The sequence below is a fragment of the Bactrocera oleae genome, chromosome 5, assembly GCF_042242935.1.
Source record: "Bactrocera oleae isolate idBacOlea1 chromosome 5, idBacOlea1, whole genome shotgun sequence".
NCBI classification, from domain to species: domain Eukaryota; kingdom Metazoa; phylum Arthropoda; class Insecta; order Diptera; family Tephritidae; genus Bactrocera; species Bactrocera oleae.
The window spans coordinates 48,332,573-48,349,071 of record NC_091539.1 but is presented as its reverse complement, the minus strand read 5'-3'; the positions used below and the strand labels follow the sequence as shown (position 1 = coordinate 48,349,071).

General features: G+C 31.4%; 1 protein-coding gene across 2 annotated transcripts in view; it reads left to right on the top strand.

The window, feature by feature from the left end:
* Positions 1–16,499, top strand: part of LOC106619181 (uncharacterized) — a 42,139-nt gene that overhangs the window by 20,603 nt on the left and 5,037 nt on the right. Inside the window, exon 1 of one of the 2 annotated variants that reach the window (XM_014237180.3) lies at positions 14,099–14,905. The exons of the other annotated variant lie outside the window; for it this stretch is intronic. Coding sequence (XP_014092655.1) covers positions 14,856–14,905 — 50 coding nt within the window. The 5' untranslated portion in view covers positions 14,099–14,855. Of the gene's footprint in view, positions 1–14,098; positions 14,906–16,499 lie in introns of those variants that run through there. 2 annotated transcript variants of the gene reach the window in all.

Sequence of the window (16,499 nt, the reverse complement as noted above, 5' to 3'; positions counted from 1 at the left end):
TTTGGTTTGGAAGATATAGCATTTTGAGTTACGCAAGTTTTGTTATTTTGAAAAAAGAAAACTATATAATGAAATTCATTTATAATAGAATTTTGAATACTGCTAATATCAACATGTTGTTTAATGAATCTCATTCGAGGAAGTACCAAAGCATCATTTAATTGTAAGGCTATATTTCTTCTTATACTCTAGTTCTTTCTAAATGTTAGCAGGATAAAAACAAAAAATGTCTCACAAATACCATCTGATCACAAATGAACCGGACTGACAAAAATCTTCTCTTTCACGTATTTTAATATAAATCTTTATTATCGTGTTCAAAGTAGGGTTCTGAGCCTTTCCTGAATCAATTTTCCATACACTTCTTATAAACGTCGGCAGGGATGGCCTTTAGTGCCCGAAGCTAATTTTAGCTTTTTCGGTTTCGCCTCAATTTCGGACAGTCATTCTCTATTTTGTTGGACAGTCATATTCATAAACCAACGTTTCGCCACCAGTAATGATGCGTTTGTTGAATATAGGGGTTCTCAGCTACATTGTGAAGCATCTCTTTTGCAAACTCTACTGAACCAAAATGTGTTGAGTGCATCCATAAGCTATGTTGAGATCCTTTGTTATCTCTCTGATGCCAAGACGATGATTTTTAAGCACTGTTTCTTTGACTTTTTCGATGTTATTGTCATTAACTGAGGTGGATGGACGTCTCTCAAGAGGCAAGTTTTCGATGACTTCACGATTTTCTCTGAGTGCTTTATGCCACTTCTGCAACATTTTCAACGGCTCGGCCGTTATTCTATTGGATACATATAATTTCCAACAAATTCGTTGTTCAATTCTATTTTATGGTAAAAATCACCAGAAAGGTTTTCGCGTCGTAAACTTACAGCTGCCAAATATCCACTATCCACATGTTATGGAGATCAGACGTCATACGATAGTAGAAACAATTGAATCAATCTAGGAAAATTTTTGTATGTTGTTGTTGTAGTAGCAAAATTCTACCCAGTTGAAAGTCCTTAGCGGGATAAAATTCCGGGTCCGTTCCGGTTACGTAGACCCGACTGTCATGGGAATTTCTTTTTATCGATTCGGCTTGTTTCCCTAGATAACATAACTGCTCATTGAAATATTTTGCTGACATATTAAGATAAGTTTCTATTGATGTCGTAAGTTTGTTCTGATTCTGATACTATTTTAATTATTCATTCATTTCACTTGAGAAAAAATATGGTTTTATTTCGAGCATTGTTAAATTTTATTTTAAAGCATTATTAAAACTTGCCTAAAAAATTGTACAGGCCACGTAATCAGTAGTTTTCATTATCACATGCATGGGTAATGAATATTCGCGTGAAATAGTAAATTATGAGAACAGATTGTATTCTAAGATCCAACTTATCTATCGGGAATATATAAAAATAAGAACAAAAAATTAATATAAATTTTAAGCCAAACGCAAGTAAAACACGATAAATATATAATATAATATATGCTGATAAAACTAATTAAATATTATTCCACTGACACATGACGGGATTTCCAGAATCTGAAGTGTTAAAGTCCATCACCTTTAAAACAAATATCGCCGAACTGCGACGAGTGCTATAAATTATAATGAGGGATTACAAAATGCAGTCGTCATTCGTAAAGCAAATTAAACATAGATTTTTTTAAAGAATGCACTAAATTATAAAAAAAAATATGTGCGATACGTGGGTGCTGGTTTTAATCACTAAATCAACAAAGGATTTTCTTATCTACCAACAATTAAGATAAAACTACGGGTTGTCGCCTAAAGGTAGGCAACATTTGTTAACAATAAAATGGATGCAATGAATTTACTATTGCGCATTTTAAGATGACAAACTAAAATGAAATATTTATTATATTTAATAATAATATCTAAAATTATTTAGCAGTTCTTGCCGAAAGTTGACTTCATTCAGAATTATTTTTAACGTTTTCATCTCTTGGAAAACTGTGTTCTATTTTTATAACTTATTTGTTGCCTAATTATGAGCGCAAATGTGAAATAAGTTTAGGAACTTAAAAAATCTTTTTTTTTTGCTATATTTTTCATTTGTATAACAAATTTAAATTTAAAAAGTACGGAATAAATTTAAAAAGCTCCTAACTTCAAGTAACTCAGCACATAAAATTCAAGTTGAAATCTGAGCAAGCCCACTTTAAATTAAAAGCAATTAAGGCATAAAAAATGTTAAAAATATTTAAAAAAAATACGTATAAACAAAAAACTGTTTTCCTGTCATAAATTTTTAGCGAATCTTTCTGCGATTATATCATGCCAAGTTAACTTAATTTAATAGCTTCCATCTCAAATAAATAAACCACATAAAGATTACATCAAAAAAATCTTGAACGCTTTCAACTAAACCTCAAACCGACAATTTAACTTCCTTTCGAGTTGAGAATCTTACTTACATACATACATCTATAGAAATATAGAAACAGAACGCAACTTTGGTAGTTCAACGATCCAACGGATTTCTATCTGGCAACACAACAACAACTACAGCTGTCTGTCGAAGTTATTACGCGTATTGTTGCCAATTGTTATGAGTCTATATTATGTACATACATATATACATAAATAGTATAAATGCTGACATACTTGTATATATACATACCTACCCGTGTGTGTAGCTACTTAATGAGCTTTTGTTCCCGCTTTCATGCAGAACGAACAGGTTTACTAATTTTTATGGTACTTATTATTGTTATTGTTCTTAATGTTTTTTACTTATTTCTATTCGCATTCTAATTTTTCTTTTCCGACCTGCAATAATGCCATAGCCAAGTCTGAAGTAGCAACAAAGAACTTTTCGTTGGTAATTATTGTGAACCAGAACTTCACACACTTTTTGATTTTGTCTACCCCTTGTTATAACTGCGGCTTAATCACAAAAATATTGTGAGATTAGATGGTTTTGTTCTTTTGAGGTTAGTCAACTATAAAAGAGCAGTAATTATTGACACTCAGACATACTATAAAGAAAATGGAGTCATGTTTTACATTAAAATTATTGATTATATCTTGAACTTTCTCAGGTGTAAAAAGTATAGTCTTGAAGTCGTATTGACGGTTGCATAATTTGAACTTACGCTTCAACTAACGTAACTACTCCTTATACTTTTTTAGCACAGTAAAGCTATTGTACGAATATTTTCATGATACTTAGATAAATATCAATAATTCAAGATTACGATATCGATATAATTTTTTGATGTTCTCAGAATTTTTATATCGATATATTACAAATACAAAAGGTTCCCTACAAGCACTTGATTCCGATCGTTCAGTTCGTATGGCAGCTATTTATATGCTATCCGATCCGAACTGAACATATTTCTTCGAAAATATACCCTGTTCAGGGTATAAAAATACTGGTATATATTTATATTTTTTCGAACCATTTAATTATTGTACCCTGAACAGGTTACATCAAGTTTTCGACGAAGTTCGTATCACACAAACGTCGAATACTCTATAAAGTATACTGATATATAAATGATCAGCAAGACGAGCCGAGGCGATTTAGACCTGTCCGTTGGTTCATCTGTCCGCCTGTATATACACAAACTTGTCTCTCAATTTTTGAGATATCGATTTGAAATTTTGCACACATTCTTTTCAACCAAAGAAGCAGCTCATTTCGGAACTGCCGATATTGGACTAATAAAGGCACATAGCTGTCATATAAATTGATTAATCAAAACCAAGCCCTTGGCTTTTAAGGTTATGGTCATAGGTTTTTCTTATTTTTAATTAATTAATTTTTGGATGAAAGAGGCAATAGGAGAATAACTATTTAACTGATAATTTCAAAATATAATAATTTTTAAAATAAAAAAAATTTTGCTATACATATAAGTATGTATACGAGAAAAAAAGGGTACCACACACTTAAAAATATTTCATTCTAGTAACGAAATTTTTATACAAATTTAATACAAATTTCTACCTTTATTCTCTCTTGCATATAAGCTTGAGTTTAATTGACAAAAACACCACCTTTTGGATGACTAATTTTTCAGCTGGTTAAGAACAACAAAGCAGGAGCTTGTCAAAGTGTTGTTGTGAAACATTTTCAACGAAATACATGAATTACGTAAAAAAAACCCACACAGAATGTTAAATAAGGTATAATATGGCATTATATGAACTTTTTCTCAAATTTACATATATAATATATTATATATATATATATAAGATATATATGTGCATATTCAGAGTGAGTGTGTGACAAGTCGGATTTGTGAAGTTAGTTTACTGAGCGCAAGAAATTGAAAAAACATGTTATATGGTATAAAAAAAATAAAAATAAATAGGTGTGTCCGCTGCAGACAAATAATTTATTTAAAATTACTAAGATAAGCGCCAAAAAATTCCATCTCTGCTCCGAGTTAATTACTTTAGAAGTAATTGAAATATACTTACGGATAATATTTAAATGAACATTTTATGCAAATGTGCCGGCGCAAGCTATGCAAGCTTTTAAGGGTTACGACTTTTGTACGTAAAGGAGGTGTGTAATAAAGTAACGTGCAACAGGTGCGTTTATACAAAGAGTCAATATAAGGTACACTATTGATACAAATTTAACACTTTAATAGCATTAATCGCTGCATGGATCATTTCCCGCAGCGTATAACGAACAAAAAAGTCACAAGAAGAAGAATATTGTGCGTAAAGTAGCTCATCGAAGATTTATATTTGTATTTCGTTGGTATACATCTCTTTGGTAAATTATATTCGATCACTCTCAGAAAAATCATTTATTTTTTGCGATTTACTCCAAATACTGGCCGTATCATTGATTGAACTCCTTTAAAGGAAATCGATGTGACTTCTATATTTCAGGGGCACACCAAGTGTGGCAGCCTTGAACATGCGATTTTTAGAAACTACTATATCAACTGTTTTAAAATTTTAAGGTTATATATTATTTTAAGAACAGACAGTAAATTTAAAAAAAAAAAAATTTCAATATTTTTCAAATTAGATGCGCTCTTCGACGCCACTAAAAAAGAGCCTTCACTGTTGAAGTGATCCCCGTCTTCTCCGTAAATGAAACCTAAAAAAAATTATTTACTCTAAGATATTGTCCGTGTCTGTGTTGATAAAAAAAATATATATAAAATTGACAAAATGACGTCGTGTTAAAAAAGGAAGCTGTATTTTAAGCAAAATTTTAGCCATTTTGACCTCCCAAGATTCGATTTTTTAACAAATTAATCAGATAAAAATATATACAGAAAATGCAAAAATTTGATATTGAACGGATCATTTGTATCACAGTAATCACCCAAGCAAATTCGAAAATTGTTTTTCGAGGAAAACGCATTTAAAAATAAAGTGAAAAATAGGCGCTGGTTGTACTGAGCGGCTACAGTTTAGGAAGCTGTAACTCAATAACAATTTGAGATATCGATTTTAGTATATTATTTTTAAAAGTATAACCTTTTGAAATAGGTTTGTGAAAAATCGATTTTTTAAAACTTTTACCTAGGTGTGCCATTGAAAGTAATATAACAATTAGAAGCTTTTTAAAAAGCGTTGTGGCACAGAATAATTAAAATTAATATTTTTAAAGCAAATAATGACGTCTTACAAACATAGCCAATTATTTCTTTTTCTTAAAGTAAAAAATTTCATTCAAATAACGTAAATATTTACACTGGCTACACACGCCAGTCGCCCACAACAACATTTTGAGGTTAATGGATCCTCAAGTAAAGCGGCAGTTTCTCAAACGTGTATATGTGGTATGCATTTGTGTAGCCGGGCAGTGACAAGCTGTTTGCAAAAGCGTTATTCGAACCAACAAGATATTGTTTATGAAAGCCTTTCACCTTTCAATGACGTTTGAAATGCAATTGCACTTGTTTTTTTCTTCTATTTTTTATCGCAAGTGAAATTTTAAACACTTACCTCGGTCCGTGTTTTTGCGCTATTATAGTACTTTTTTAGTGCGCTCCAATGACGCTTGGTTGCCTCGTTATTTGCTATGAGTGTGTACCTTCAGTAGAATAGATTGTTTTATTTACGCTTTTTTTGTTGCTTGTTATTTGAGCTGCCACCTTGCAACACAGCAATTTATGTTGGTATGTGTATCGAGAATAAACAAATGCATTGTTGTTTGCGTAAAGTGTAATTAAATATAGTCAATTCTAACTGAATGTGTAATGTGACTTACTTTTGTGCAACACTGTGCGGTTGATTGGTTCGTGAAGTGGTTAGTGAATTGGTTAGCAGACTGGTTACTGAGCTACGAAATTATGAATCTATGTCTCATTATCACGTGGAAAAATTTGTTGTTGTTACTTTTTTGTTTTAATTTTTTTTTATTTGTTTCGATGCATGCAAATTTGCTTGACTTATCGGTTTTCCGTGTGCCGATGGTCACGGTGACACCTTCTCATTCCTGAAGCGTTTGCTGTAACGTTTTTAAACGTCAGTGTATCTTTTTGCTAATTATTGCGACATTTTTTGCAACAACTGCAAAATATGAATATGTTACATATACATACATATGCATATATTATATAAACAGAAATGTGTCCAGGTTCTCAACTCAATAAATATTTTTTATTTACTTTTTCCATTGGTTTACAATTCGGTTAGTAACTTTATATATTTTTGTTTTGTTGGATACTGTTTTTTATACCCTGAACAGGGTACGAGTATATTAATTTTGTCAACAACTTTATAACACTTAGGGGGAAAAGATCAGCATGAGCTGAGTCAATTTTATTTGACGAGATATCTTCACGGAATTTGACATATATTATTCATCAAGCCAAAGTTGCAATTTCTGAACTAATTGTTCATATCGGAGCACTATAGCATATAGCTGTCATACAAACTGATCGATCAAAATCTTCACAAAATTCGGTATGGATTATTATTCAAGGCAACGGAACAATCTCCGAAGAGAAATTGTTCAGATCTGACTACTATAACATATAACTGTCATACAAATTGACCGATCAAGATCATGATAAAGCACCTTTAATGCGCTTCTATGCTATGAAAAATGCACCTGTTAAGGGAATTGTAGCTTCGGTGTTGTCGAAGGTAATATTTTTTCTTTTTTTCCCTCTTTTTGCGACGGCTCCAGCTACTCTCATTCTCTCCTATTCGAAAGGAGTGCTGCCCAGTTTTACTTAAACTTTTTTACTTTTTGTTGCTGTTACTATGAAGTATGAAGTTTAACAATTTCATTCGCTTTGTTAACCATTATATTCGTATTTCAGTTGTTCGAACACATTTGCTTGCTACGGTTCAAGTCTGACATGTTTTTTATTGTTAAATAAGCGCAACTGTCTAGAAAAACTAACGCTCGTAGATATGTGTATGTGTGTGTGTGTGTACAAAATGTACTGCGATCTTGTACGTAGATCACTAGAAATCTATAAACAAAAAAATAAAAATTAAGCTGAGCTGTAATGTAAAATAGCGAATTGAAAGCGTGAGAATTGTGGTATACTACGCAGCATTAGATCATGTATTTATTTTTTAAATTCTCTTAGTAAAATTATTGTTGTAATAAAGTTGTTGATTAAATGTTTTCTATTAATAATGGCAATAAACATTTAACAACTGTTGATAGAGTGATAATTACCACCTCTCAATCAGCCACAAAGCCAAATCATAATTCGGTTCACTAATAGCACGATCAGTGATCTTTAAACCACAAAAACTGTGTGTTTGTATACACTCAAAACGACGCCATCAGGTGAATGTGCCTGATATATTTTTCTTTATCTTTTGCTGAAAGAAATATTTATTTATTTATTTTTCTGGCGATTTTAAGTGAGTAATCGAAAATTAATTTAGAAAAAGTTCGCGTTGTTCCTAGAAAATACAGAAAACATAACATAATATGCAAAACATTCCAAAAAAACATTAAATCATTCGTTCAAGTTCAATTACACCGATTTCAATATTAACCAAGTTTATATCTCATCAACATATAGTAATCACCTGTAATATTAACAGTGTGAATATGAAAAACAAATATATAAATGCATGAATATTAAAGTTTATTTAAATAATATTTGCAGCAAACAGCAAGTGCTAAACACCGTTTATTGTCAGTTAAAATTAATGTTAATCAAGTTGAGCAAAGTATGTAAAATGGTTGAGTTGAAATTATAGGAGAACTTTAGAACCACAAGATTTCCATTTCATTTACTAATTATTGTTTAAATAATAATCAAAAAAGAAAAAAACATTAAATTCGGTTGCACAGTAGCTGTAATACAAGGACAAGGATCCGATCGATCAGTTTATATAGTAGTTATATGCTATAATTATCCTATATGAAATTTTTTTCGGAGATTGCACCATTGCTTTAGATAATAACCCACGCCAAATTTTATGAAGATATCCCCTCAAATGAGTTTTCCACATAAGCACTTGATTCCGATCGCTCAGTTTGGTAGGTTGATGGCAAATGTATGCTATAGTTGTCCGATATCGGCGGCTCCAACAAATGTGCAGCTTTCTCAAAAACTAAGGAACTAGTTCGCATATATACAGACAACGGACGAACAGACTGACGGCTATGGCAAAATCGACTCTGCTTGTCATGCATTTATATATGTATTTTAATAGGTCTCCGACGTTTCCTTCTGGATATTACGAACTACGTGGCAAACTTAATATACCCTGTTAAGGATATAAAAATATAATATATGAGAAGGGATAAAATAAGTAATCCTATATTATAGGTGCAGTCTTAGTACAAAGAACACAAAAATGTATTAAAATAAAAAAAATATTTTTCCTAAAATAAAAAATATGAAGTATTTTTTTTAAATATATTTTATAAAAAAAAATTTTTTTAATGTAAAATATGTTTCGAAAAAATATGCATAGGGCGTACGTAATGAGGTAAAAAAGTGACTTCAACTAATTCCAAAAAATGTTCCATTACACTGAAAAAAATTTTATACAACTTTTACTTTGCTAATTAAATTGAAATTATTTTTAATTCACACGACTTTCTATAAGTGCTGTCGGTTATTAACATTAATTAAGTATATTTGTATTACACACATACACGTAGATATACATTTTTATTGCCACGCTTTTTCACACTCGTTGAGTCAATGAAGCAATGCTAATTTGTAAAATCATAAAAACGTGTTTAATTAATGTCAGAATTACCCATTTCAAGTGCACATGTTAATTATTTGGTGTAAGTAATTGTAAGTACATACATAGATACATATGTACGTGTGAGTGGAGCGAATTTAGAATGTAACAAATCAAGTGTTTCCAATTGATATAATAAGGAATTCGACATATCTTATTACTACAAGTATGCTATTGAATAGAGAGAAGTTATATTGTGGAAATCGAGTGAATGATTGGTGTTAAAAAAACATTTTATTGTTGGTAATCGTTTGAAATATTGGTATTATCTTATTTTAATTTACTATTTGTCTAAAAAAAACACTTATTTTTTAATACAATCTTAAAGCCATGTGGCTAGAGTACCTATTTTGCACGGCATCCCTCCTTCACCCAATTCTCTGTCAATTTGTTTGGTGATAAAAAGAAAAAGATTTCAAAACCAATAAAACGAAAAGTTGTAGCAAAACAAAAATACTAAAAAACGTAATTAAATATATAAAAATATGTAAATTGATGAATATAAAGAAACTAACATAAATATGTATACAGTTACAGTATACAATAAGCAGTGATGCTTAGTTGAACATGCTAACAATTAGTCACCTCAATACATACTTGTATGTATATCAGGGCGTCCGTTATTTCTCAATTAAGTTTTTTTTTCAACCGCCCCCTAAAGTTTCAGTTTTTGCCCTAAAAACAAGGATTCAATGCAAACAAGCTCTTTATTATAACCCGTACAGGGTATACATATTAAGTTTGCCACGATGTTTGTAGCACTCAAAAGGAAACTTCGAAGACCCTATAAAATATATATATGTAAATGATCAGCGTGACGAGCCGAGTCGATTTCGCTATGTCCTTTCGTCTGTATATAGGCGAACTAGTCCCTCAGTTTTTGAGATATCGTTCTGAAATTTTGCACTCGTTCTTTTCTCCCCACTATCGGCCCACTATAGTATATAGCATAGGCTATGCCCAAATTATGATTTCGACACAGTTTAAATAAAAAACAAGAAAAATCCCTTATTTTGGTTGCAAAGAAGCTATAATACCCTTCACAAATGAAAAATATTCCTTATAAGAACTTTAAACGGTCATTTTGTATGGCAGCTATGTATATGCTATAGTGGCTCGATTTGAACAAATTCTCGGATTGCACCGTTGCCTTGGACAATAACTCACGTCGAATCTGGTGAAGATTTCTCGTCAAATAAAAAAGTTTTCCTTACAAGCACTGTATTCCGATCGTTCAGTTTGTATGCCAGCTATGTGCTATAGTAATCCGATCTGAATAATTTCTTCGGAGATCGCACCATTTTCTTAGGCACTATTCCATGTCGAATTTCTTGAATATATTATATCTCGTCAAATGAAAAATATATGCAGACAGACGGACGGACAGACAGACGTTTCCTTTTTTGTGTTACAAACATTATGGAAAACTTAATATACGCTGTTCAGGGTATAACAAAGAGTTTCTTTATGTTTAATAATTTATTTTAGAGCAAAAACTAAAACTTCAGTGCGTTTGCAAAAAAAAAAAAATCAATCTCTCAAATAACAGACACCCTAATGTACATAAATACATTCCTGAATATTTGCATATATATTTATTTTTAAGCGAATCCCTTTCAACTCGCATGCATTTAGTACTTGTCGCTATAACACAAACGATAATCTAATGACCTTTACTGTTATCACACGCCGGCTGCGCCGATCACTCGGCAGACAAATAACAGCAGCAGCAAACCCGCTAGGTAAAAGCGCAAAGATGGGAAAATATTTACAAAAAACAAACACATTAATAATGTCAATCAATTGAAGTGATATTTAGTGGCAATAAAAATACACTTGCATACACACACACGTACACACATACATGCACACATGTATACAAACAGCATAATAATAGTAATGAGGGCGACAATTGGACGCTGGCTGACTCGTGGCAAGTACAATTGCACTTTTCTTAAAATCGACGGGTGCATAAATACATACATACATACATACATACATATGACTCTATACTGATATTGGAGCATATGTATATAGTATTAAGGTGTTTCCTAAAGGGGTATTCTAGTCTAGAAAAAAATTGTTTTTTATTTTCGCTGACCCGTCATCCAAACTGGTTCAGCCGGATCTAATCGAACTAACGCGTTGTTGGGGTTTCGCCCGATTTCAACCATTTTCAACCATTTTCACACTGTAGGTAGAGGTGCTAAAAACATTTGCTTCCAGTGAATTTTATTATTATACAGGTTAAACTCGTTAAAAATTCGAAAAAATCAAAGTTTTTTGGTTTCGTATAATTTCATATAGAAAATTAAAAATTATTATACTAAGATTTTAAAAAAACATATTTCAAATATATTTTGAGTTGCAGTGTAACCACTCAGCTCAATTTTTTTATCTTTAAACGCGTTTTTCTTCAAACAGCATGTTTCAAATTGGCACCAGTTGTAACTCAAAAACAAATCATCCGATCGCTTAGATGTTTTTCTACTTATTTTTTAAATATTTCTCCAAATAATACCCTTTCACGTTTTTTTAATGGATAAAAAATGTAATAACGGCGGTCCAAAAATCATCTAATTTTTTAGCAAAATTCGAGTTTTCTTGCCATTTTGTTAAATTTTAATTTTTTTAACAATCGTGGACCATTGTATAGGCAATATCTTAGAGATTTATTATATTTTAATTGTTTTTTTTTTTGCTTTCTATCACGGTGAAGTGACTTGTATGTTTTTTTAAATCTTTGTGTATATTCATTAATCGTGTATAAATTTGTTCTCAAAATCTGAAAACATTCATGCAGCAGTTTTCTTTAACAAAATTCCCAAAAATCACCTTTTTTACGAGATTAAACTATGTGTTTCTTATTAGTTTTGGATATTTTATATCTATATATTATATATATAAAAATTATTTGATTACATTGAAAAAATGGCGATTGTGCAAGTAGGGATCAGCCCGAAGTTAGCGATGTAAGGTTCCGGTACCGGATCATTACATGTAAATTTGGACAAAAAAGTTGCTTTTTCTACTAGCAATGTGCACCGAAATTTTATAAAGATATTAGTACATATTTGTTGCAACAATAAATATTCCTTGTCTTCTATATATATTGTTTTGCAAATAAATTTTTCCAAATTTTAAGTCAATCAGTACCATTACGAGATATGTTCCCAACCATGTTGAAAAAAGTAGTTTTGAGTGTTTAAACTTTTTTACCTGCTGCGAGTATGTAGCATCGGAATCGGTCTGCTATTGAGATTAAAATTATTTTTCAGGCCTTTAAGTAGTTGATTTAAGTGGTTGATCAGCAAATTGGACACGTTTTGAGAACATGTACAAGTTACATGTATTTTTACTCAATTAATTACAATAAATTAGTAAATTTTTATTTCATTAATGTAAATTTTATTAATGAGAGCGAAGAATTAAAAATTCATATTGTAGATAAAATACCATTTTGAGTGTGAATTACCATTTTTCCATATTAATATATGTATATTTGGACCACATTAATGTCTGCGTATCACACACATACATGCATACATATACTGACTCTGCGAACGTGAGCTTAAAGCAGGCGCCACCAGTACGGCTGATCAGTGAGAAACTAGTGAGTTCATTAGCCATTGGTAACCAACACTAGTTATATTTTATATCAGATTAACGATAATGCTGTTCACTCATGAATTTAAAACAGAGATGACATAGCCGAAAACTAATTTATACTTATCAATAAGTACCATTACTTACCGCACTACTACAATATCTGATCATATATTACCCAGACTGATCCATTTAAACTGCGCGCATAAACCGAAACGATAAAGATTATTTTTTAAGTACAATCTTTTTTTATGTTCATGTGAAGTTTGATCCCCTTATGTCTATTAGTGTGTGTTTGGTAGCTGTTTGTTTATGACGCGAACTGTTTGTCTGGCGATTATTCTTCTTTCATAAACTACTGATCCTCTGCATTACCGCATTGTCATGAGTTTACTAGTTACTTTTCATATGTGAATTCACTAGTGTAACGACACTAATTGTTACCAGCCGTAGTAATGAGGTGTAATTACTTGATTGTGCTATTGTTATTGCTCCACGCTTCGCTATCAACAAATACACTATGTTAAACTAGTTTACCAGCTGTTGGCTGCTCACGTGAATTCTTTACACACATACACAAGCACTTAAACAGTAGATAGTGACTTCATAATTAGTCTTACTAACTGATAAGCGGTTTTTATCAACTAATTTCAATGAAATAAGTGATCTACACCATAATGTTAAGAAAGTATGCTAATACGTTGATACCATGAACAGGGTATATTAAGTTTGCCACGGAGTTTGTAACACCCAGAAAGAAACATCGGAAGCTCTAAAAACTATATAAGTCTAAATGATCAGAGTGACAAGTTGAGTCGATTTAGTCATGTTTGTCTGTTTGTATATTCGCGAACAAGTCTCTCAGTTTTTGAGTTATCGATTTAAAAGTTGATAGATCAATGTCAAGTCCTTGTATGAAAAACTTTTTTATTTAGCAAGATATCTTCGAAATTTGGTATAGATAATTGTCTAAAGCAGCGGTACAACCTCTAAAGAAATTATTCAGATCGGATCATTATTGCATATACCAAATTTTTTTTAACCCTTTTGTGTTATAAGAAATGCCCCTGTGGTGGGTATTATAGCTTCGGTGCAGCCGAACAAACGTTTTAATTTTTTTTTTTGTCATAAAATCTTAGCAAATTTTGCGCATTCCAGATTTGAACAACTTATCTCATACAGTATTTAATTAAAGTTATTGTTATAATAAGATACGCACACACACTTACACACCGGGGACTGATAAGCGTTCAAACATTAAGTCAGCGTTTTCCTGCTATTACATATTCTGACTGCGTGCGTGCCGGGCGTATGATTAACATTTTGCGCGGAACGTTGATCTCGCCGCTTTGCGAAATGTACTAAAATCCACCCCTTATACGGCTCAGCTCAGTTGGCTAAGAGAGCTGCCGTTGAGCAGTTCAGTAAACGCGAAAAACACGTTAAACGACTTTTATCAGTTAATTGTGAAATTTGCATGTTATTTAATGTGTAAATAATATTAAAAGTTAAAGTTTAAGTTATTCTGAAAGCATTACGAAGCACAAGTAATAACAAAAAATATCAATTAAGAAATCAATAAATTAATGAAGTGATAGTAAAATATTGCTAATTCTAAAAAAAACAATCGGTGATAAACTATTCATAGCATTATGGAAAACAACGTAAAAAGTTATAAATGAAAATGAAAGGCAAATTATTTTTACTCAAATATAAATATAAAAAGTTGTGTTAAGCAGCTAAGAAAAACATAAAAAATAGTAAAAATCCGTGTATCAAAACTAACGATTAAACAATTTTCATTGAAAAAAGAACATTTTAATATAAGAGCACAAAATAATCTAAATGTCAAATTAAAGTCAATACTCAAATAAAAGCAAAAACAACAACTCATCTACATACTATACATTACACAGCTTGAAAGGAAATATTGCATATTTGTGGGAGCGAAAAACCCAAACAGCCGTAACTAAGTGATCAAAATTATTTAATATCGACTCACAACAAACATTTACCAAGCTCACGTCAAACCACAGCAGCAACCGCAAAAAAGACACGCTTCGAGATGCGTATTAGTTTGCCCGCCGATCTGCTGACCACAGCATTTGAGGCAAGGTATGACAATAGATTTTATAATAAAACATGTCGTGAGTTAGTAAAAAATTTAATTTCACAATTCAACTGAAAAAGTATGCTATTAGCAGTAATTTCAACAAATTTTGAAATTAACTGCTGTGTTTAATATTTAAGTTTGTCTAGTAGAAAGGTATAACTTATTTCCTGAGTGTATAAAAGCGAAGAAAATGTATAAATCCTATATAGTATATACATATATCCCAACTATCTGGTAACGAATTATAATGCAATGACGAGTAACGGTTAATATTTGATCTTACGGAACCACACCTAGTATTATTTGGAAAAAATCTCTTCCATTTTAGCAGTGCAAAAATTTTTTTTTTATTATACTAAGTGAGTCTATTTAGTCTTTTTAGCATCAGAGATAAGGATTTTAATTCTTTAAAATTAAGGTGAATACTTTCATTATACAGAACTCAAACAATTAATTTATTTGATAATAAAAGAGTCTTAATCAGGTGATAACGTTTTTTGGAATTTTTTGTCGCGGGTTTATTACAATAGTAAAAATGTAATATGTATATGTTATCTTTAAATAGCTCGATTAATTCTATCAAGTTGTAAATTTTAGCATCTTGTTTAGTATACATGACATTAATTTAAACAATTAGTTGACAAACATTTTGAGTATGGAAAGAAAAAAATTTAATAATTTGCCTATTGTTTAAAGTACACGAAGATAATACCATCTGATAAATTTGAACGGGTCTGCCAAAAAAAACCTACCATTTGACGTAGTTTAATACAATACTTTATTATGGCCTTCAAAATAGGCTACTGAGCGAATACAAGCATGCCAATGCTTAATCCAATTTTCCATACACTTCTTAATAGCTTCGGCTGTGATGTTCTACCTTAGCTTCAACGAATTTTGACTATTTCGATTTCGGCTAATGTTTGGGACGCCATTCGCCAGTTTGTTGGCTAGTATCGACGCCATCACCATAAACTCCCGTCTCTTCAACAGTACACGTTTGATAGTTTTAGGGCCTCACCTACGTTGTCGTCTCTTTTACGACCTCTACTCGACGCAATTTTTACATAAGAATCAGGTCTTTTAGTACGAGTCTAGCATTGACACGTCTCCTAACCACAACTTTAACCAAAATTTGTTGAGTCGATCCGTAAAAGATGTTGAGATCTGCTGCTATCTCTGATGGCAACACAACGACTTTCAGGCACTGTTTCTTTAACTTTTTCGATCTTTTCGTCATTAACACAGGTGCATGGATGACCTCGCATGAAACAAAGTTTCGATGCCTTCATGACCTTTTGGGTTTTCTTCTTTTTCGATTCAATTTGCGAGAAGAGCTTAAATGTACCAGTCCGGATCATATTTGATCATTTTTTATAGTATGTATTGAGTTATTTGATTTAATTTATTGAAATCTAGACTAAACCACACAAAAAGACAAATATTACAATATATTCTTGCCTATTGAATGAAACATTTTCATGACCATGAGCATTCAAAAAATCATTTGGTTTACTGGGTTGCCATATATACAGAGTTAAGCACTTACTCACATAAAAAAAATCAGCTTTGTGTATCATATTTACATGTTTATCT